Source organism: Brachyhypopomus gauderio, chromosome 11 (assembly GCF_052324685.1).
Source record: "Brachyhypopomus gauderio isolate BG-103 chromosome 11, BGAUD_0.2, whole genome shotgun sequence".
NCBI classification, from domain to species: Eukaryota; Metazoa; Chordata; class Actinopteri; order Gymnotiformes; family Hypopomidae; genus Brachyhypopomus; species Brachyhypopomus gauderio.
The window spans coordinates 14,323,931-14,346,503 of record NC_135221.1 but is presented as its reverse complement, the minus strand read 5'-3'; the positions used below and the strand labels follow the sequence as shown (position 1 = coordinate 14,346,503).

Sequence of the window (22,573 nt, the reverse complement as noted above, 5' to 3'; positions counted from 1 at the left end):
CCATATACACATATAGCTAAACGTATTAACCCCCCCATCCCCTCAAAAAAAGAAAAACAATTATTTGGATGACAATAGCCATCCGGGCAGGGGGGGTTTGGGGGAGAAGGGGGGGTTGGGGGTTGGCGTAAGACAGCGTGGACGGGAGGAACCACACTTTGTGAGGGCATTACAGAATAATTACACATATGGCCGGATTGCCAGCATTCATGGTCTCTGACAATATTTTAAGGATTAAAGATGTTAGCGCGGCCCTTGGTCAGACTGGGTTCTTTGACGCATTCAAATGCAAAAAGATGGCGTTAGGAGGGGCAGCACCGTCTGGCTATGCTGCTCGCGACCCGTTAGGGGAGAGTGTTTCATCCACCAGACACAGGACACTTAATACCCAAATCTATTCTCACCCATAAAGCAGTTAACAAAGACAGACAGCCTCTTTGGTGTAAAAGTAATTATCTCCAGGCTATTGAAAGTACCTCTGTCATTTCAATCCTCCCGTCAGCTGCAGGTAGCTACCGCTGTACGTTTTCTGCTAAAAGTAATCCCGAAACCTGCATGCATGGCATGGAACAATTAGGTTTCTAAATACTTGCCGAGTATAAAAGAAATGCATTCTGGAAGAATTTAAGCACCATCTCTAAAGTGCCAGAATAAGCACTATTGAACCATTGTGGGGATGTTTCATAGCCAATCTGGCAACCCAACAGAGGACCTTGGTGAACACCATATACTGTCAGATTGAAGATCTGGGTGGTACTGCATGTATTACTTAATACCAAAGTACTTCTACTTCTATAAATCTTCTAATTATCTTGTAGTTTCATTTGGGAGACAAAACTATAGACTATAAATATAATTGAGTAGACTACAGAATTATTGTAATAGCTATCTGGATATGTCCTTTCTTCTTTTATTCCGTCCTCCGTGTCTGGCCCATGAAATTCCCTTTTTGTTGATGTTTAGACATGGGAATTTGGGAGCATTCAAGACAACTACAGGCATGAAGAATTGATGAAATTACAGTGTGTTGGGCTGAAAGGGGTCGTGCGGGCGAGGGTGTAAGGGCCGTGGGGGCGTGATGGTGGCTGTGGACCAGGTGAAGGCCTTCCATGTGTGACAGTGGCACGTGAAAGTGCCGGGTGACCAGGCCTCCTGCCGGGAGGCCATAAAGCCCGGACACGCACCACCACGACCCAGACACTGGCTCAAACCGCCACCGCCTTTTCAACCCCCGCTAACCTTTGGACTTACTTCGCTGTTTTGGACGTGGCCCCGTTTCTGTGGAGCGAGGGACCGGCCAATGGGAGGCGCAGGGCCACGGGGTGGGGCCGCGGGGTGCTTTCATTCGCCAAGACCCCCCGTTTCCTGAACGGGGCTAACACGAGAAAACGCAGGCGCAACTCAAGAAAATATTTGACGGGTTAGTCCTTTTCTTTTTTGTCGTTTGTGTGAGTGGGTGTGTGTGACTGCGGCTCTTGTGAAATCATGAACAAAGCTGATTTGAGGCTGAAAGGGAGAGAAAGGAGGGCAGGTTAGGCGTGCGACTCTAATCTGCTGGAAGTCACGCTGAACACGACACGCTCCTCCAACCCAAGAACAAAACTCAGAGCATGAGCAGATTGTGACAAAGTTCATATTGTTTGTTTTGATTATCTATGCTAAGCCGCTCAAACCTCGGCGTACAAAACCTGCTCTGCTGATGGACGTCATGTGTGTGTGCTTTTTGACTGCATCTCTATATGTTGTGTTTGAGTTGTCCGTCATATTGGCAAGCCTTTCCTCTCAGAGCGTCTTCAGAATTGCCTTTGTGAGAAAGGACATATTTTGAGAAATTCACACCAATTAAATACACGTCACACTGAGCAGGCGATAAACACAATGAACTGTTTACGCAAGGGTCCTGCAAGGTTATGAAAGGGGGGGGTTACATCACATGCACCTGTAAGACCAGCAGGGCTGTGATAAGAGCTTCCCAAAGACAGTAAAGCCCTGGACCATCACTCCAGATTCTCTTTTACACATTTTGGTCATTTTGCAGGCAAAGCAGACAATGTTTTGCTTTCCGTATTAACAGGATAGCAACAAAGAAAATATTCCTTCTTCCTTTGCCCACCTGGGGCATACAAAAACCACCATTCCAAAGGAGAGACCCCAGTGTAGGCAGGGTTAGGGTTAGGTTTAGGGTTAGGTTTAGGGTTAGGCAGTGGTGGGCTGTCAGGACCTGCAAGTCCTTCTCTGCTGGCCTAAAAAACATCTGAATCACAAACTGATGTTTATTATATTTTGTCCATGAATACTTATTAATAATTCCAAATGGTCTGTCCGCTTCCTTTTATAGGTTTTCTGATGGTTGTGCTGTTTCCAGACATGTATTTTCATATTAGTGTTTAAGCAATCACATTTTAGCCACTATTTGCTGCCAGACAGGGTCAAAGTCAAAGAAGTCTGCCCGGAGGCCTTCACAATCCAGTCTGCAGGCCCTCGAACACAAAATAAATGTTGATACAAAATGCAATCAGATTTTGAGTTGGTGTCACCAGGGGCTTTGCCATATGGCAACGTCACTGTATTCAAACATGTTGATTAGATAATCAAGATTGGTCCAATCTAGCTATTTCATCACCCTACAACGGCTGAAGGAGAAGAAATAGATTTGGTGGCAGAATTACTTTTAAGGCCATTTTCAAGACAGACTGTTCAAGAAAAACTAGGCATTGTTAAGAAAGGTCAAACTCCGAAGTTAGCTAGCCTGTCACAACCAGGAAGAGGATTTATCTGCCAACTAGTAGTTGGTGGTAGTAGTTTTCTATCAGCATTAACTTCAATGTCTAGAAAAGGACTTCTTGATGGAACTGAAGCGCACAGATAATCTGCTTTTGAGGAAAGAGAGGATGGATTTTATTTACAAATAATCTGATTTATGTAGCGAGTAAAATGTTGCTATTTTTTATTATTGATGTTTTTATGTATGTCGTGGCTGTAGCTGCAGTAGACTTGTCCACCCCGGTTTGTTTATTCAAGGCATTTATTAAGGCTACAGAGGTAATCTATCTGCGATGTAATGACTCTTTATACTGCATTTCTGCATATTAAGATGTTTTTTATAACCATAAATTAGTTTCTGAGGGGAAGATTGATTCAGATGCAGCATTACTGAAGGCCTAGGTGTGAGTTGGTCGGCTCCTGACATTACACCAGCTGACCAACCTGCTCCGTTCATCATGGTTCCCCATGTATTTTTCTTTAATGTCACTGAGGTCAAACCGCGTCTCCAGGACAGAGGATAAAAGTCTGCTGCACCACTTAGGGCTTCCATTGACCTTTGACCTCCGCGAACGCAGCAAAATCTGAAACGAAACTTTTTCGTCTCTGCATCAGGCTCGGCTGCGAGGGGGGGGGGGGGGGGGGGGGCGGAGAGGGAGGTCTTCCTTTTTAACAGCTTCCCCCATCCAAACCTTTGTGCTCACCCTGCCACTAATGGTCTTTAGATTCCCCTCTCTCCCAGTGAGGGTTATAGACTGCTCAAAGCCTCCCCTTTGCCATGAGTGTGGAGCACGGTAAGGAGGAGAAGAGGGTTAGAGAGTCAATAGTCAAAAGTAGCTAATGCACAAAAAAAGAGAAAGAAAACAGGAAAAGAGGAGTGTGTGTCCAAAAAATAGCACATACACACCTGACCCAACACTGCTCATCACTGTCATGGACCCATTCCGAATGATCGTGTGTGTGTGTGTGTGTGTGTGTGTATGTGTGTTTGTGTGTGTGGTGTGGGGGTCCATGTTTTATTCAGAGTCAAATTTAGTATCTGGGATAGAAAAGGTCCCATAAAAGTGTCGGGAGCGTCCCTGAGAGCCTGTGTCCCTTTGTGAGTGAGTCCCCTCCTCATCTGAAGGAGGAATGATTTCATGACTGACTGAGAATGAAAAACAGCTCTTGAGATAGCCACTCGTGTGCTAAGGCTCTCTCTCTCTCCCTCTCTCTCTCCCTCTCTCTTTGAGCTGTAACACCTACATTGTATGCAGAGGGACAGAAAGCACTGAATGGCCTCCCAAAGAAAACCCCTTTCACGTCAAGGCAGCTGGGCAGGACAAGTGTCCAAGCTAGTCCATTTACTCCTGGATGGGTTTTGTGCCGAGCGCGGCACAGAGGCCTCTGGCTTCCCTATTCTCTGCCTAAGACGGCCTATAAATTCGTCTTCTTGGACTGGAATAGTGCCTGTGGTATTCTCATGGTCCTGACTTTGGCCAGCGAGAAGTCTTCCGTGGAGATGCTTGTAAGGGTTCCCAGCTCTTTGGAGCTTCACATTGCTTGGGCTTTTTTTTTTTTAAATCAGGAACGTTGACAGGAGTCTGAATAAATAGTGGGCTTAGAATGAGACTATAAAGAACATATCACAGGGGTCAAGAGGTCCTGCTCAAGTCTTGGAGACGTTTGCCGTCCTCATTGCTGAGCAGCAGCCCACGGGAGGACGCAACGTTGAGCCCAGAACGGCCGTTCACTTTACGAAGTATCTTTCCTCCGATGTCCTACGATGGCACTGCTTGTTGCTTGGTTACAGATGCACTCCTGGTGGAGTGCATTAAACAGGGTTTGTTTTGACTCTCTTTAGATACACAGATGCACGTTCACTGCAAGCATTGAATTGGAAAAGGTCGCGTTATTTTGTTAGCAGTAACCCTGAGACCTATTTCTGATTCTCATAAGGAATAAGACTGACATTTTTTTTAAAGAGCAACGCTAGAGATGATTACCATCAGGCACACACCTGTTACACTCGCTCCTTCCCCCCTTGAGGAAATATTACTTTCAGAGATTAACATTAAGCTTTCCTGCACACACACACACACACACATCCATACCCTTCCACTGAAGTGGCAGCATGCTTTGATGTGTGGGAGAAACAAGGCTTTTGGGGTGGAGGAGCAGCTTGTTAGCAGGCACTTCCCCAGAGCTGTAGGGATGGCCAATATCACGCCCCTCTACAGGAAGTGTGCTCTGAAAGCAAAGAGCGGCAGGGATTCCGGCCGGATTCCATCGGAGCAGCAGGTGCCGCCGTCGGCATTATCCGTCCCGGAGCAGGAGATCCGAGGCCCGGAGCTCCCCTGCCGGCACCTGCCCATGGCTTTCAACCCTGCACCGCTCAACACTGAGACGGGAGATTAGGATTAATCTCGAGTCTGACATGCTGATATTAACACTGGTCCGTGCATGGGCGAGGGGAGCTGTACGGTTGGGGCTGGTGAGCGAGGGCGGGGCAGCTTGGGCAAAATGAGTCTGGCTGGTGGATTATGCCCAGAGAAGGGAGGTGGGTTCAAAGGCCTGAGGGTTCACTGACGGCGCGGGTGGTGAATCACTTTGGCAGCTGGCACAGAACTGTCTGCGCTGCCATCTGTCTGGGTAATTGTGAACATCAGAGTTCGTATTGCATTAACATCCGGTTTCTGTAATGCAGTTTAACAACAAAAAAACAAGCCCCCCCCCCCCCCCCCCCGGATTCCTGAATGGGAGCTGAATGTTCCAGGTCCGAGGGCTCTGGTGTGTGTGAGCACACAGGAAGAGGCTCTGCGTGGTCCGGGGCAGCTGCTGGTGTTCCCGCAGCAGGACTAGGGCAGGACGTCTAAGACCCGGCCGGCATGGGCCTCCCTATGATCTCACAAGCTGCTCCCATTTTATAGGGTTATCACACACACACACACACACACACACACACACACACACACACACACACACACACACACACACATTTTTAGATTTTAAATATTTAACTGGCAAACCCCAAACAATCAGGAAGGTGTGTGCTCATGAAGGCACTACCACTGTCTCTAGGCCAGACCCAAATGGCTTTACTGTCTGATCTCACTGTCTGATCACTGTACCATATCCTCCATCAGGAAGGCACTACCACTGTCTCTAGGCCAGACCCAAATGGCTTTACTGTCTGATCTCACTGTCTGATCACTGTACCATATCCTCCATCAGGAAGGCACTACCACTGTCTCTAGGCCAGACCCAAATGGCTTTACTGTCTGATCTCACTGTCTAATGACTGCACCAGACATCCTCCATCAGGAAGGCACTACCACTGTCTCTAGGCCAGACCCAAAGGGCTTTACTGTCTGATCTCACTGTCTGATCACTGCACCAGACATCCTCCATCAGGAAGGCACTACCACTGTCTCTAGGCCAGACCCAAATGGCTTTACTGTCTGATCACTGCACCAGACATCCTCCATTAGGAAGGCACTACCACTGTCTCTAGGCCAGACCCAAATGGCTTTACTGTCTGATCTCACTGTCTGATCACTGCACCAGACATCCTCCATCAGGAAGGCACTACCACTGTCTCTAGGCCAGACCCAAATGGCTTTACTGTCTGATCTCACTGTCTGATCACTGCACCAGACATCCTCCATCAGGAAGGCACTACCACTGTCTCTAGGCCAGACCCAAATGGCTTTACTGTCTGATCTCACTGTCTGATCACTGCACCAGACATCCTCCATCAGGAAGGCACTACCACTGTCTCTAGGCCAGACCCAAATGGCTTTACTGTCTGATCTCACTGTCTGATCACTGCACCAGACATCCTCCATTAGGAAGGCACTACCACTGTCTCTAGGCCAGACCCAAATGGCTTTACTGTCTGATCTCACTGTCTGATCACTGCACCAGACATCCTCCATCAGGAAGGCACTACCACTGTCTCTAGGCCAGACCCAAATGGCTTTACTGTCTGATCTCACTGTCTGATCACTGCACCATATCCTCCATCAGGAAGGCACTACCACTGTCTCTAGGCCAGACCCAAATGGCTTTACTGTCTGATCTCACTGTCTGATCACTGCACCACATCCTCCATCAGGAAGGCACTACCACTGTCTCTAGGCCAGACCCAAATGGCTTTTATGCTTCACTTGTAAGAATGTGAGCAAATAGACTCCAGTGATGGCTGTCTTATGTATTCTGCTATGGTGCTTATGTATTATTTATATTGTTCTCTCTCATTGACTAGGAAAATCAGAGCAGGAGGTGAAACTTTTTCCTACAAAGCTTCCCAGATACATTAATCCCTCAGGGTGTTCTCAGGTTCCTCTCTGGTTCTAGTTTGAGTAGTCTAGTTCCCTCTTGCAGAAATGATCACTACCCACACCTAGCGGTACAAAGTACTAGGGACTCTGTTAAGTACTCTTTAGATTTTCCTTTAAATATTCATAACACTCACGTATGTCTCTTCATCAAGTAGGATATGAGTTTTTGCTACCCGATGTGAAACTGGGGTTCACCCCTGCCTTCCAGACCTGTCTGATATGTTACCAGTTCATGACCCTGGTCCCAGTTTACATATCCTGGACTCCTCATACCTTTGCTGTACATTCAGTACGTATAATTCTGGAACAGATTCAGTACACACTGATACATTCTATAAGTGTCCTGTTAAAGAGGTTTGCTCATACACGAGCACATGCATTGTGAATCAGCATGCTAGATACCCAGAAAAGTCATACAAGACTTAGAAACCTCCATGACTTGTCTGGTAGTGTCATTCATAAAAATAGTGTCCAATACAGAATCATTCCTGTGTTCAGAGCTCAGTAAACAGATAATTGTAATCATAATTGTGAGCTATAATTGTAAGCCATAGCACTGTGATACATGACTGGACAGGACGGGTCACAGGAGAATGCGGATCGGGATGGTGGATGGGACACGAGGAGAAGCAGAGAACTATTAGTGTTACATAGAATAATCACAACATGGGTGGTATCCTGGTAACACATTTGTGATTGTTGCCTCATGTCGTCATAGCTACCATCCTGCCCATGTAAATGGATTCGAGAGAGCAGGGTGCTGGTTGGCCATAAATATTACATGGACTCTGTCTCATCGCCATAAACAATCCCACAGCCAGCTGAGTGACTACTGCTTCTAAACAATAAAGCGGACAAGAGCGTGGTCACACTGCACAGGCCGAATGTTTACAGCCATGAGATGAAGGAGGTGAGGAGACCTGACGATGACCTCATCGGTAAACCTTGCTCACCTGACGATGACCTCACTGCTAAGCCTTGTTCACCTGACGATGACCTCATTGTTTTCCTGAAGAGGTGTGTGTGCTTTTCTACAGGTTCTTATGTAGTCTCTAGTACAGCAGAAAGCGAAATGTGCAATAAGGTTGAACTCTACTAAACATTATACAAGCAATTTACATTTGCATCTGAATATAATTCAAGTAGTGAAGAGTTAAGGGTCTTGATGGTCCTTGGAGGTGGAGTACCTTACCCACTGAGCTGCCACTGCTCCACCAACAAATGAAAACCAACCAAAAACACGCGTGTACAGATGTGGCTTTCAAAGGGAGGGTGGACTCTCAGGAACAGCGCAGGTGTAAAACAGTGAGCTTACGCCGCCAGCACACACCTTACGCCAACACACACACACATACCACACACACACACACACACACACACACACACACACACACACACACGGGTTTCCACCCTACGCACGTGTTTGCTTATCCCTGTGAGAAAAGCCACTGCTTCCTACTTTTTGCTTACATTTTCTCTATAGCACAGGAACGCACAGAAAAAGCATACACGCACACACACACACACACACACACACACACACACACACACACACACACACACACACACATATACTTACACAGACCCTGAAAAGGCAAAAGTTCTTTGCTGTTATGCAAATACAGCAATCTGTAAATGCTTGAGTGAGAATTATATTTGAATTAAATGAGGCTTTGCCTTTATATAACAATGAATTGCACGCTCAGCTCTCAATGCCCAATCCCCACACTGCGGCCATGCATATTATGCTCTTGACGAAATGTGAACTGACATAAATACCATGGCTAACTTTCAATCCGATTACTCGGCTAAAACACATCAATACTGGCCAGCCAACGGGCGCTGGCGTCTCCCATTCAGACGGCGGGCGCAGGAGCCGTTCTCCTCGCCCCAAACGCGAGTGTCTGGGCCGCCGTTGCTGTGCCCCCACGCTCAAGCCATCAGCTCCGCTCAATGGGAGCTTTTCGACAAGGTGCTCTGCCCCTGCCTGGGGAGTTCAGGTCTAAAACAAAGCCGGAGATTGTGCTGATGGGTTCAAACTCCCCGAGCACTGCCCCGCCACCCCACACAAGCCTTTACCGCTTAAAATAGGGGGTCTTCCCTCCAAAAGAGAGAGAGTGTGTGTGCGTATGTGTGAGTGTGTGTGTTTGCATCCCATCTTGAGCCTCAATGAGTGGCTTTGGCAGCGTTCTCCTATTAAAACTATCATAGAGAAGAATGGGTCAGGTTAGCATGACTGGGGTCAGTTTATTTGCAGCAGGGATCGCTTGTTAGTAACTGGCCATTCATTTAAAGTGATGTTGACAACCACAAAGATTGCTTGCTTTCTGGGGCTGCGTGGCAACGCTTCTGCTTTTCCTGGAACACAATTTAACCGCAGACATTTACAAGGGTTTTTATTCCCCCCCCCCCCCCCCCCCAGAAGAACCTGCCAGGTGGCGGCCACTGGGAGGAGATCCGGCGTGCTGGTGAAACGTTCCAAGATTTGAATACGGGAAAAAAGTACATGTCACATTGATGTGGGCTGAGCTCCCATGACCAATTTAGATCCTACAGACTTCATCCAAAACAAATGCAAATTATTAAAAGTTATTGACAATATTTGCATGTTCTGCAGGTTTGATTTAAATTATAAATTGCAACATTATTATTGTATAATAAATTAGTTTAGCTGTTGCATAATTTAATGAGGTTGCAACAACAATAACAATGCGAAGAGGAAGCATTTTCAACAGCAACCGCATTACTAAAACAAACTCAGAGGACTTTAAAGAGTGACAAGGATTCCACAGGGTTTCATACAACTGAGGTCATCAGAAATCTTCAACTGTGCAACTTCTGACACAAGTGACTTTAGTGTTACTGTGCACAGATGTTAATTAGCAAGCTCAGATGTCTGGGCCAGCAGATCCATTTGTTAAAAGTGTTGGGCCCCCTCAGGAGCACGGCGTCATATTCAATGATCATCTCAATACAAATTAACCTAAACGATTATCTCAATACAAATTATCTGAATTCAACATTTCAATTTGAGTCTTGGGCCACAATAAAGTACTTTACTTACTTTTTAAGTTAAAAACAATCTAACGCCTACATCTCATGCCTCGTGTTAAACAGTCATATTGAGCTATCATGTCAGAGGTGAACAGCTGAGATGTTGAAGGAAGGAAGCAGATTTAAAACAATCAAAGGCTTTTTGTATTTTTATTAGACGGCTGCAAAACAGATTACTGTAGTGGACCATTATGTTACTGCAGTGCAGGGGTTTTATTAAGCGATGCAAATAACTGCATTCTTCAACCTTGCCCATTAAGCTGTCACTTCATATGGACCTGTATTTAGCAGTTTCAATATAAGTAGCCCTTAAAATATTTTAGATGTGTTTACAAATGTATTGAATGAAATTTAATTCAATGTGAGGAAGACTTCAATACTTAATTTCCTTTGCTGAGAGCTGAGATTAAAGTTCATGTTGCTGCCAATAATTTGATTTGACTTATTTCCACTTTGTGATGCATTCTGTGCGAAAGACCTCATGAATATATTTATTCATATGTTTGAGTTTAATTATTGACATGCACTTAAGAAACTGTGATCAATGTTCAAATGCCTTTAATTGGATCAATCACCACGTGGGTGCTGCTACACCAACTGGTGTGAGGTGAGGAAGACTCCTCACCATCTCTATATGCATCTGAATGACTTGTGAGGGTCGTTTCTGCATTACTCCATTACAGCAGTATTTCACAGGTTAAATGGGATGGAAAGGGAGGCAGGGCCCTCTTCTCTAGCCCTGCGTCTCTACCAGGTGAACTACCAGGTGCCCCTAATGTGAGGTGTACAGGAATCCCTCCCTGTATCGTAGCTCCTTCACTGTTTCACTCCTTTGCGGATTTTTTATTGGACCCTATCTAAATATTTATTGCAGATTTTTACTGCACTGCAGATTTCTATGTACATTATTTCAATAATACTTACCTAATCTCTAAGGAAATATATCAAAATAACCATATAATTATGGCTATTATGGCCATATAATAATACTGTAATTCTTTTTTTTTTTTGGGGGGGGGGGGGAGTCTGAAATGTACATAATGTACTTAGAGTACATAACTCAGTTTTGTAGACTGTTCAGTTACCATGCAGCCAGCCATGCCCATCACTGCATATATTTGAAGCACATGTTGCTACTGTGGTCATCACCAAGTAGAACAGGTAAGCCTCAGAAAACAAGGGTGCACATTGCTGTCACATCAGGATTCCAGAAGTGGAAAATGAACATAAAGAACATAAGGTTCACAATTAAGCACAATCAAATGCTACAATACAAACGCTACCAAAATGTGTATGATGCAAGTGTAATCAGAGATGTGTTTTTTTTTTTTGAAGATACAGTCCACAGCACTGGACCACAAGTCTGTTTACAGAACTACTAAAAACCATCATAGAGCAACACAGGTCTTACAGATGTTGTGCACATGCCACTTCCCATGTCATAACGACAACACACCTAGCTGATGCAACTTCTGAAGACAGGGAACAAAAAGGCGGTGGTGGTGAAAACAGGTGTCCAACTACTGAGGGCATGAACAGCTCTCACCCACGTCACAGGACTTTTATTATTTCCATGAAGTTCCTCAAGGTCAAAAACTTGAAATTGGATGCAGACTTTAATTCCACAACCTAACACCGGAAAGATAGGCCTACCTTCCATACAATATGCCTATTTAAAATCTAAAAAAATAAATATAAATAATTCTATAAACACTAGATAAGTAAACCAGTGTCTGTTTTATAATACTGTAAAGACTGGCTAACAATAAACACAACTATTGCAGTTAGTCTATCGGTCTTGTCCATGATCTGACTGCGGTGGGTAAATTGGCGGGAAATCGCCAAGCACGCCTGAACATTCTCTGACTTAGTCTACGGCTAACGTTTAGCAAACTCAAGTTGTGTATGAGAGCTTAAATCATTTCGCTTTATGATTATATTCAATTGTTTGCTAAAATATACTGACATTAGGTAGGTTTAGGCAACCTATTATACTTCACTTTATAAGATAGATTTCACTTTGTAATCTATAACATGCGATTATTTGATTAAAAAGATTTTATGCTAACACATGCGCAACGCTATGTCCTCAAAATCATACACAATTAGTGCTGGCTTGATAACTTACTGCACTCAAGACAAGGAGTAAATTGTTTATTCCACCCTACAATTAACGGTAACTTAATAAAATTATCAAGAACTGAATTTTGTAGATAACTGAGTAAAGTTAATTAATTTATTTACGTCATGATGACTATAGCATTTTATAGTATGCGTTTAATAAAATAACGACACGGTAATGTTACTCCTGAGGACTAATGTGGGTCCCCAGTTGACCGAGAGCAGTAGATTACTCTTGTGCGGTGTTTTTTGGAGGTTAAGATTTACATTAAGCCAACGTCGCAGTTCTCAAAATGTGAATTTTCTTTATCGAGTACGATTAGCGTGCATATACTGTTTAGGTTCGTAAAAAGCGAATAACACTTGCTTTGGCACACATGTTTCGGAATGTTCATAAAAGTTGAAGGCTGTAGGCCTATTTACTTTTGATTCCTTCGAGGAAACAACAGTATAATTAAGATAATATATTCTAGTTATTTACCTACCTGGGCCTTTTTGTCGGTCATAAAATGATGAAGGTATAATTAAAATCAATAGCCTAAAGGAAATCAGATATTTTGAGTCAGGTGCATCGTTTCTACACTGCGTCTCTATTTGTCAAATTCATCGCCACTATAGTGTAGGCTATTTGTTTCTTGAAGACATAATAAAAACATAGGGCCTAATTAAAAAGATACAGCTTTTAATTTATTTATTTTACTTTTACAATTGATGCAATATGGAATAAGAAAATGTTTTGCATTCCAGACTTAAGAGACATTTTTAAATAATATAGTGTAGAACTATAGGTCTACAGCTCGCAAAGCTTTGAAATAAAATGTTTACATTAGAATTATTTTACAGTACCCATGGCTCTGAACGAGCAGCCAATCAGTAGGTCTACCTGAAACGTGGGAGATCCGCCCACTCGCAACTCTAAAATAATCTCACCAGCGGTCGGTCGCCACAGGATATATTTGAAACTCGGGCTTGGTGAATAAAAACTGTCACACAGAAGTGACGGCCAAGCAGTCTATAAGCGAAGAAACAGGTGCAACAGAGCAAAACATACTAAAGTGCATTGTGCAGTACGATAGGCTTTCTCCGTCTGAAAACCGGGTTATGTTTAATGCGGAGTTAATATCGATTTAATGCCTGTCAATGTTCCTCTGTATTTTGGCCCATCGCTAATCTCCTCAGTGCTCGGCCTGCCGAGGATCTGCAGAAACAGATGCTGCGCGAGACTAGGGGGCTGCGCGAGACGGCGGCTTAAGGTGTTAAAACTCTTTCTCAAGCTGAAGTAGAATGTTAAGTTAAAACAAAACAATTAAACATAATAATAATAATAATAACAATAATTATTATTATTAAATAATATATTTATAATAATTATTATTATTATTGTGGTAATTATGATGTTCGTGTGTGTGTGTGTGTGTGTGTGTGTGTGTGTGTGTTTGTGTGTGTGTGTGTGTGTGTGTGTGTGTGTGTGGTTTGTTCCGGTTGGGAGAAGATAACCCTATTCCTGTGGAGCAAATATCTGAAACGTATTTTAATGGGAGCAAGCGCGAGCCCGACCAGCTGTGGTCCTTCTGTTTGGTAAAAGAGAAAACAATCGTGGTGTATTTGGAAAGCAAGCAGAAATTAGTTTCGGTCATAGAGGCTAAACTATATTTCCTACAAACCATCTGCGTGATTGGTACAATAGAGGGATTTTCAAGTGCAAGAGAATAAATGAAGTAGACTACGTTAAACGCGCAGGGCTCCCCCTGGTTAGAAAAGGCGCAGAGGTGTCTCAATACGCAGCGTCAGGAAAACGTGACGCAAATCTAACGGTCGCTTTAGTTTTCTATGAAAACACATAGGTGAATAATTACATGGTAGACCAATAAGAAACGTTCGTGTGTTCGCCTGTCTTGAGGCCTAAACTCTTGAACTTGTTTAAGCTGAAGCAAACAGCAGGCCAATAATCAGGTCGGGGACACGGGGGAAAAAAAACATGATTTTGTAGTTAGTGCTTAAATATTTATGGCTTATATAACAACAATAAGCTACTGAGTATATAAACGTTTTATAGCCTCGGGCATTTCGCTTTATAAATCAACTGTAAACAATAACACAACACGATGTTTGAAAAAAATTACATGGAAAATATACACACTATCCAAAACTCTCTTTCTCTCTCTCTCTCCCTCTCCCTCTCTCTCTCTCTCTCTCACACACACACAAACGTCAAATGATAACAAAATAATACCCCCCACAAAGATTCCCCTACTTAGACCAAGATGGCCTGTAAGAATGCTGTCGACGTGACCCAATAACGAAGCGCGATCTAGAATATCGCTTAAACATCTCGTGGTCCGCTACATCTGTGCAAAGCAGCAACGCATAATTTCATGGAGATTTAGCCACTGTGTCATCGCTCAAGGCTCAAGAGGACTATCTCTTCCACCACCCCCCCCCCCCCCCACCCACGCCAGAACTCAGCTCAAAGAGCACGGATTGACTCCGAAGAGATAAATGCGAAGGTAACCGTTTGAAAATGAATGGTTTGTGGGACAAAACCCCGACAGCGGTCAAACGCCATTAGTCACAGGTCTTATCCAGCGGGCTCAGGATTCACTCCTCCTGGCGAATCTGACAGAAAAGAGCGTCTGACCTAATAAAACCTTCGCAGGAGAAATTCTTTTGTTCTCTTTTTTTATAAGCTATTTCGTCAGGAGGGCCATGCGTTGATCGTTCTCTAGCAAAAGGTTGTGCTTTGCCATAGCGCATTAAATCAAACCCACGTGTGTCGCAGCATGGGACCCAGCGAGGCCCGTTCTCAGCGCGGGCATTCTTCTTCTTTTCATCCACCGCGAGCCAGTGGAAAAAATACTGTGTGCGGCTCGTGAGGACCTCAGTCTGCTACGTACATGCAAATTAGTCCTCTTAGCTTGTGATTTTTAAAAAGTTTATAATACTGACTATTAGAAAGTGTTATTGAATGATAAACTACACATTCACGAGACTGTATTCTCACGCTATAACCTACTGAAAACAAGTTTTATATCATTTCAATTTACGGTTAAAAAATAAACTCCATTTTAAAAATGATATTACAATGCCAGCACTATACTTATTATTATTATTGTTGTTGTTGTTAGTTGCCTAGTATTAGTAGCTAGTAGTATTAATATTAGTGCTATTATTAATCCGTCTTTTGTTGTCAACTTCTTGTTTTTGTACCTACTTTGAATTCGATAATTAGCAAGTTTTAAAAAGAAGGTAAATAGCTTTATTTTTGTGTCGGACCACTGCCCTATTGTTGTATAAAAGCTGTGTCCCTTCATAATGCATACTAATGTATAATGATGTGGTAAATGAATACGATGAGTCCATTTTCTTTTGTAAAGAGACATAGTGGATTGCTTGCTTATGAAGCCTGATCCCGTCATAAATTGCTTTTTTGGTCCAATCAACTCGCGGAGATTTTAGACTGAAAGAAACTCACGTGGAGAACTTTGTTGAACTTCATTGTTAGGGCTGTCACCCCTGAAAAGGCTTCTCTAACCGTCCACTATAAAACCTGGTGTGAGGAGAGGGAAGGGTTAGTTTTGCCAGTCTAAGCCTCTAGGGCCGTAAACTGTCTGAGCTTCTGCAGGGGCTCAACATCTTCAACTAAATTCTTTATTTTAAGTTTCTTTGGAGACGTCGCGGTGATGCTGCCAAGCATTATTGCACCACCCGCAATGTATCCCAGTCTTCTGAGGCGCCCCGCGGCTCTTTGCTTGCCGCAGACGTTACAGTCTGCGTTTACGGCGCACTCGAGTTTCCTGGTCGAAGACTTGTTGCGGATCAGCCGACCGTCAAGCTACGTTCACAGGACGATTTCGTCCCCTACTGCGTCGCCTCCGGTCACAGGGGCCACGAACCTGAACACCCCGGCAACTGTACACTCGTCCTCCGTCCCTAAAAGAACCAGCTCGCCGCAGACGACTCTGTCCAACAACGACCCAACTTATTTGAAGTTTGGAGTAAATGCTATCCTAGCGCCGTCAACAAGAAACAGTAAGAGTCTTCTGCTCGTCCCAAACTGCTTATTAAATATGGCATGCGTGTTCTTTTGCCATGTCATTAAACCCATGTATTTATTCAGATTTGAAAACAGATTGTTTCCAGCACTGGGCTGCTCTGTGAATATAAATCACGTTTTCATAAGTAGAAGATCGTCTTGTTTGTTTTTCCTGATTGTCCTTGTTTTGCGCAACAGCATCGTCACCACCGCCGGTCCATGACATGCCCGGGAAAGAATTTCCGTTTCCGTATTTTGATGCTTCATTCCATCCATTCATCAGAGCGTCGTACTTTCCGGGTGGGTCACCTTATTTATTTGTTTGATCATTTGCATGTCTGTCATGAGTGTTTGTCGCGACATTTAATATTTCAGCAATACTCTCCAGTTTCCAGGGTTTACGTCAAATGCTGGAATTTTGTAGAACATCCTGAAATCAGTCTCGCCAATTTGATGCCCTATTTAGCAAGCGCAGTGACTGCTGACATTTTGTTCCCCTAATCTACAAATTAGCCGGATTGTCATGGTCCAAATTTAAGGCGGGTCCCTTCTCACAAGGAATCCGCTGGCGTCTCTTCATCGCCGCCTTTTCCCACCGAGCCAGTGCACTTAGCTACTCATTGCCAACAATGCTTTCAGCACCATGACCAATTGGTCAGCTCCCTCCGGACAGCCACACACAGACCCGCCGTTGACTCGCGCATGCCAGTGATAGGCATTTACCAGTCATGGACTAATTCCCTATTAGCACCTATTCAGTGTTTCAATATTCTCACAAGACCATAGCGGTGTGTCTTCATGGGACACCCAAGCCAACGATCTACAAATGAACCGAGAGGTTCCTGAACCCTGAAAACAAAAGAGGTCACGTACATGCAGATCACCTGCTGTTTAAAAAAGCAAAATAAACGCAAAGTTAAGAAAAACGAATTTTCAGTGCAGCGATCTCCTCCCAGATTGAGCCCACTTAGAACGAGACTGCAGAATTACAACATGTACGGCCTGCTCAATTCAACGAAACGAAACGAAATAAAACAGTAGACCGGGCGGATGTTCTACATTTTAACCTTAAGCCTCTACATATATAGTAGGATATATAGTAGGCTATATATATTCTCAAGGACATTTTTTGCTGAGTGCACACAGTGGCAGTGGTATATAGACCATTGACCTCTCTCTCTCTCTCATATATATATATATATATATATATATATATATATATATATATATATATATATATATATATATATATATATATATATATGAAAAATATATATACGCATTTTGCTTGCAGAGCTGATGAAACCTTTGTCCGTTTGTTCGAAACATCATGTTTCTCTGGAAAACATGTGTACTTTACTACAATTTTAATAAATAAATATTTAATAAATGTATTTTTAATATATATAAATATTTTTATTGGGCCTGTATCCCATTGCATACACTCAACAAAAATAGTCTTTGAGAATGGTTCGCGCGCTTATTCAGACGATAATAGAGCTTCTTTTCACCACCTCGTGAATACGTCAACAAAACAACTTCAGCAGCGACATCTTTTCGGGTTCATTTAATGAAAATAATTTGGTGGCAAAAAATAGATCCCCGCCATCAGTATTCTTCCAGTGATCCTGGCATGCAGTTGTTTAGTTTCGAAGTGTAAATCCCCTTTGTCGCTTTAATATATGGCTTTAGTGGCCTGTCCTAAGCCTTTTTCAGTTAGTTCATTACTACACAATTACCGTCTACGCTTCATTAGCACTTAGTCCTTCCGCTGTTGAACAGTGAATGGATACTCAGCCTTTTTACCATACCAATGCATTTTCGGTGGCAAGCAATGTGCTAATTAGTTGCTCCGTTCCACTGCACTCAAACGGATCGCATTCAATAACGTCAGGCCAGCAAAACGTAGCTTTGTATCTGTCCGTCTCCACCCGATAGCCTAAATTATGTTGCTTTTTCTTTTAACAGCTTCGACCTCGGTGGTTCCTATACCTGGGACCTTCTCGTGGCCGCTGACAGCGAGGGGCAAACCGCGGCGCGGCATGCTGAGGCGGGCCGTCTTCTCGGACGTACAGCGCAAAGCCCTGGAAAAAATGTTTCAAAAACAGAAGTACATCAGCAAACCCGACAGAAAGAAGCTGGCTACGAAACTTGGCCTAAAAGACTCTCAGGTAGGTTTTTAGCAGCCCAAATCGAGAGCTGCACCTGTGCGCCTCTTTAGGGAGGTCTATAAACACCTAAATATGTTTGCTCACACTTGCTGCTGTTCCTAGGTTAAAATATGGTTCCAAAACCGAAGAATGAAATGGCGAAATTCCAAAGAGAGGGAGCTTCTGTCCTCAGGGGGATGCCGAGAGCAAACGCTGCCGACAAAGATGAACCCCAATCCAGACCTCAGCGACGTTGGGAAGAAGTACGAGAACGACGACGAAAGTCTTAGGAGAGACAGCGGGTCCTTCTACCGTCCTCACGCCGAAAACGAGTTTCTGAACGGTTCCGATCTGCACCTCACGTCTCCGTCGCACTCCAGTAAGCACTCCGAGTCCTCAGAGTCAGAAGACGAAGAGATCACCGTGTCATAGCCGCAGATTAGTCGATTAGTCGACAGATAACTGTCGATTAGTTACGTATGTGCGCACGACAACACGAGGAAGGCGTGTTGATTAAAAACAAAATGCTGTAGCTAACAGCTTTCAAGACAACAAACTTTTTCATTCACACGAATAGCCCACACTGTGGCGTTCGCTGCGTTTTTGCAGCTATAAAGACTTTGTACATTACTTTGTATTCGTTTAATATTTTGTATAGAATGTTTTTACGACTTGGCGTCTTTCTGATTTTTCCCATTTAGGTTTTCCACATTTAATCTAAAAGTATGTAGATGATAAATGTATAACTTATATTATTTTGTACGTTGGTTTCAAAATGAAATGTATATACTTGAAATAAATATTTTTGCATATTAAAAGTTCAGAGGAAAAAACGTTTCTTCTTTGTCCCTCAAACTGCATAAACGCCATGTTGTTATTAACCCTGCTGTATGGTCTAACGCGATAGCTGCAATAACAAGAAGTTCGTGCTTAATTAACGAGGACGTCGTAAACACCGCGTGCAGTATTAGAAGAGGTGTGATTGGTGGATCAGATATTAGCGTCAACGTAGCGCGTAACCAATCAGGACATTGCAGTGTCTGAACCGCGTGCAGCCAGTCCGCGAAGCCAATTAAGCAGCCGCCTATTTGCCCAAGTAGAAATTAGCATGTTGAAATGAGTAGGTGCAAAACACTGTAGCGTAATGGATGTTCATTCTCGACGAACCCTCATGTTTTATGTACATTTATTTTACTTGGTTAATCGTGTGCCAGAATTTACGTGCCATTTCAGATCAATAAGCGCCATCTCAGATTAATGATTCTTTTCGTCCTAATGAATATGCAACAGTTGGGTGGGGCATCTAATCAACGGCTACTTTTTCCAACCTCAAGGTAGCTAACGGAACACACAAAAGGCCTGGATCGATGTGGGCTCACTTGAGATATTTCACAAATCTTGTCAAATAAGAGGAAATGCTACCAATTAATTTGAAAATCAGTGTGACAGCAGAGTTATCAGATTTAATCCAAAAAGAGTCACATTGAAAATATAAAACTGGGCCACTCTAGAGGTGGCACAAACCATGTGCTCCATTTTCTTCAAGAGCTGTTAGAGAACAACTCAGGTTACTGACTTGAGGTAAAATTTACACAAATGAATTACAAGTGAAGTAGACAAAACAAAACATTTCCTCAAGAATTAGCCTTACAATGGGTAGAACATTTAGATCCTTTTGCAAGCATATCAGTTTGCCTATCATGTTTCCATTATGACAGTATTTCCATTTAAATGTTCACCAATTCTCATCTTAACAATTTACATAATAAAAAAATATGCTTGTGTAAAATACACAAGTCAAAAAGTTTGCTCAGCAACATATAAATCTTGTCACCACAACGATCTGGACACAATGATAATAAAGAGAGAGAGCTTGCATGAGGTCTCTTTACCCTACAGCTTCTGGGAAAACGGCAAGCAGATTTTAATCAAAGTAACAAACGTGAGAACTTGATAAACTCTTCATGTTACGATTGAGCAAAGTGCGGCAGCCCAATGAAACAAACACTGAAGACGTCATTCGCACAGTCAGAGATAAAGGGCCATGTCCTCCTGCTCAAAGCCATACCGCTCAGACTCATGAGCTCCAGGGTGTACATCGTGTGTGTGTGTCTGTGTGTATGTCCTTGTTTGTGAGACTGCGTGTCCCCGAGTCCTCCAAACTTCTTCAGCATGCAGGGACACACAGCCATGTCTCACAACAGGAGTTCCTTTATCCCTCTGCCGGCAGCTCAGATAATGGAAACACAATTGCACACTCAGAGCAGAGCTGAGCAGAGCCTCCTGTCACAGTCTCCACGGCCTGATCTCTCAGATCACAGAGCCTGGCTTAGGCTGGAATCAGGACGGACACGAGACGGCACGCAGCCAGGCGCAGATCCAGATCAGGGCTTGTAGAAGATGTCCGTAAGGCAGTGGGATTCTGGAAGTGTTAGCGTGTCATGATAATACCAGATGATAACCCCAGCACACTATCACAAGGTTGGATTAACCTGGTGGATTAACCCGGTGGATTAGCCTGCCCAGCTGTGCTTAAAGAGGTGCAGTGAAAAAAGTGGATCCTGTCTTCGCTCGTCTTTACCTTCGTTTCATGTCAAGCTATTCCAGTGGGCCTGCTGAGGGGGAACCACACACCGAGTTTGCATTTGGGTCGATCGTGTTGGGCTGCCTTACAAAGACGCTCCCAGGCCAGGACACCGGTGACCCAAACCGAAACCCTGTATCAGGCAACGTCTGCTGGTACAAAATCCCTAAAGAACAGCAGAATCAGCAATACTTATCATGTTCCCCAGAATGACCGACTCAGCGCGCGCACACACACACACACACACACACACACACACACACACACAGTCAGCAGAGTAGGAAAAAACAAGAATGTTCTTAAATACACAAGAAGAACATGTATTGTGTCAGGAACAGTACTGTTGGAGAGCTAAACATAAAAACACCTTTAGCTTTGCTTTAAAACTCTGAAACCCATACTGGCACACAGGCACCGGCTGGGTAGAGGTGCTCAGAGCAGTGAACTACCCCAGTGAGCATAACAGTGAACACAGTTATGGCGCCATCTACAGTCCATTTCTGAGAAATGCAAAACAGTCACTTGAACAGCTTTGCTGTTGGTATTGGAATGTTTTAGCAATTGTTATTGCAGATTTCACAACAGAATTGGTGTTTCATTGGTTTCATGCTTGTGGTGACACTCAGAAAACCCCTGTGTTTGCTTAAAATGTCTGTCATCATGAATCTGAAGTTTATAATGTAGACTCCAGCGAGGGGTCTAAGACGTCGTCCTGGTTACTGTTGCTGTTTGAATCACTGTCATAGCTTGCTGGGCCTGTGCAATGGGACGCCTCCTTCAGTCTCATTATCATATTCATCTATAATGAGAAGAGATCAGAATGTCAAATACAGAGTCCATAGAGATCTCTGCTTTTGCTGAATAAGGCAAGAGGGACATCTAGAGATGTTTAACACTGATCTTACTGATATAACCCTGTTAGATCTGTGTGTGTGTGTGTGTGTGGTGGGGGGGGGGGGTGATCTCACCAGTGGGTCGGCCTCTGAGCTGGGCTGAATGGCCTGCCCGCCTGGGCCAGTACCTCGGCCCGGTCCATAGCTATCAAAGCCCACGTCCTCGGGCCGGAGCTGCAACAGGGGGGGCCATCGTAGCTGCGGGGGTACGGAAGGCCATGGATAACTCTCCAACACCCAACGGGTCGGGTCCTCCCACGCTGCCTTTCTACCGTAGAGCTGAGTCACACACACACAGGCACACACACGCATATATGCACATGTGATGATTCATGATTCTTGTAAAAAGGCTTTCTGCGTAGATAGTGTTGCGACCATCTCAATCCACGTCCTCCTTGAAAGAGGCAGTGAAAACAGTGAACTGGTAAAGCAGGTATGTGAACAACCTCAGATTTAAGACACTCATAAAAATGTGTTGCTTCATATGCATGAAAAGCCTTACACCACTAATTCAACAAACCAATAAATGGTTTACAACTAGGGCTGTAAAAATGCAGCGGTGTGTGTGTTTGTGTGTTTTAATACAAGCGTGGTTTACTAGAGAGCACTCCGGAGAAAGAGAAGCTCCGCAAACAGTGTGTGCTGTCTGCTCT

The 22,573-nt window shown here is 43.8% G+C and overlaps 2 protein-coding genes and 1 long non-coding RNA gene across 3 annotated transcripts in view; 2 read left to right on the top strand and 1 right to left on the bottom strand.

The window, feature by feature from the left end:
• Positions 1–7,901: 7,901 nt before the first annotated feature.
• Positions 7,902–9,639, top strand: LOC143527566 (uncharacterized). Its single transcript, XR_013134173.1, has 3 exons — positions 7,902–8,102; positions 8,232–8,390; positions 9,508–9,639. It is a non-coding gene; the product is annotated as an uncharacterized LOC143527566 (long non-coding RNA).
• A 6,172-nt stretch (positions 9,640–15,811) lies between these two features.
• dbx1b (developing brain homeobox 1b) lies at positions 15,812–18,978 on the top strand. Its single transcript, XM_077022958.1, has 4 exons — positions 15,812–16,289; positions 16,492–16,593; positions 18,262–18,464; positions 18,567–18,978. The coding sequence occupies exons 1-4, from the start codon at positions 15,941–15,943 to the stop codon at positions 18,873–18,875; spliced, it is 963 nt and encodes a 320-aa protein (XP_076879073.1). The 5' UTR covers positions 15,812–15,940; the 3' UTR covers positions 18,876–18,978.
• Positions 18,979–19,886: 908 nt separating this feature from the next.
• Positions 19,887–22,573, bottom strand: part of nav2b (neuron navigator 2b) — an 86,491-nt gene continuing 83,804 nt past the window's right edge. Inside the window, exons 36-37 of the mRNA XM_077022199.1 lie at positions 21,996–22,199; positions 19,887–21,826 (exon numbers count right to left, since the gene is read on the bottom strand). Of these exons, the coding sequence (XP_076878314.1) occupies positions 21,701–21,826; positions 21,996–22,199 (330 nt within the window). The 3' untranslated portion in view covers positions 19,887–21,700. The remainder of the gene's footprint in view (positions 21,827–21,995; positions 22,200–22,573) is intronic.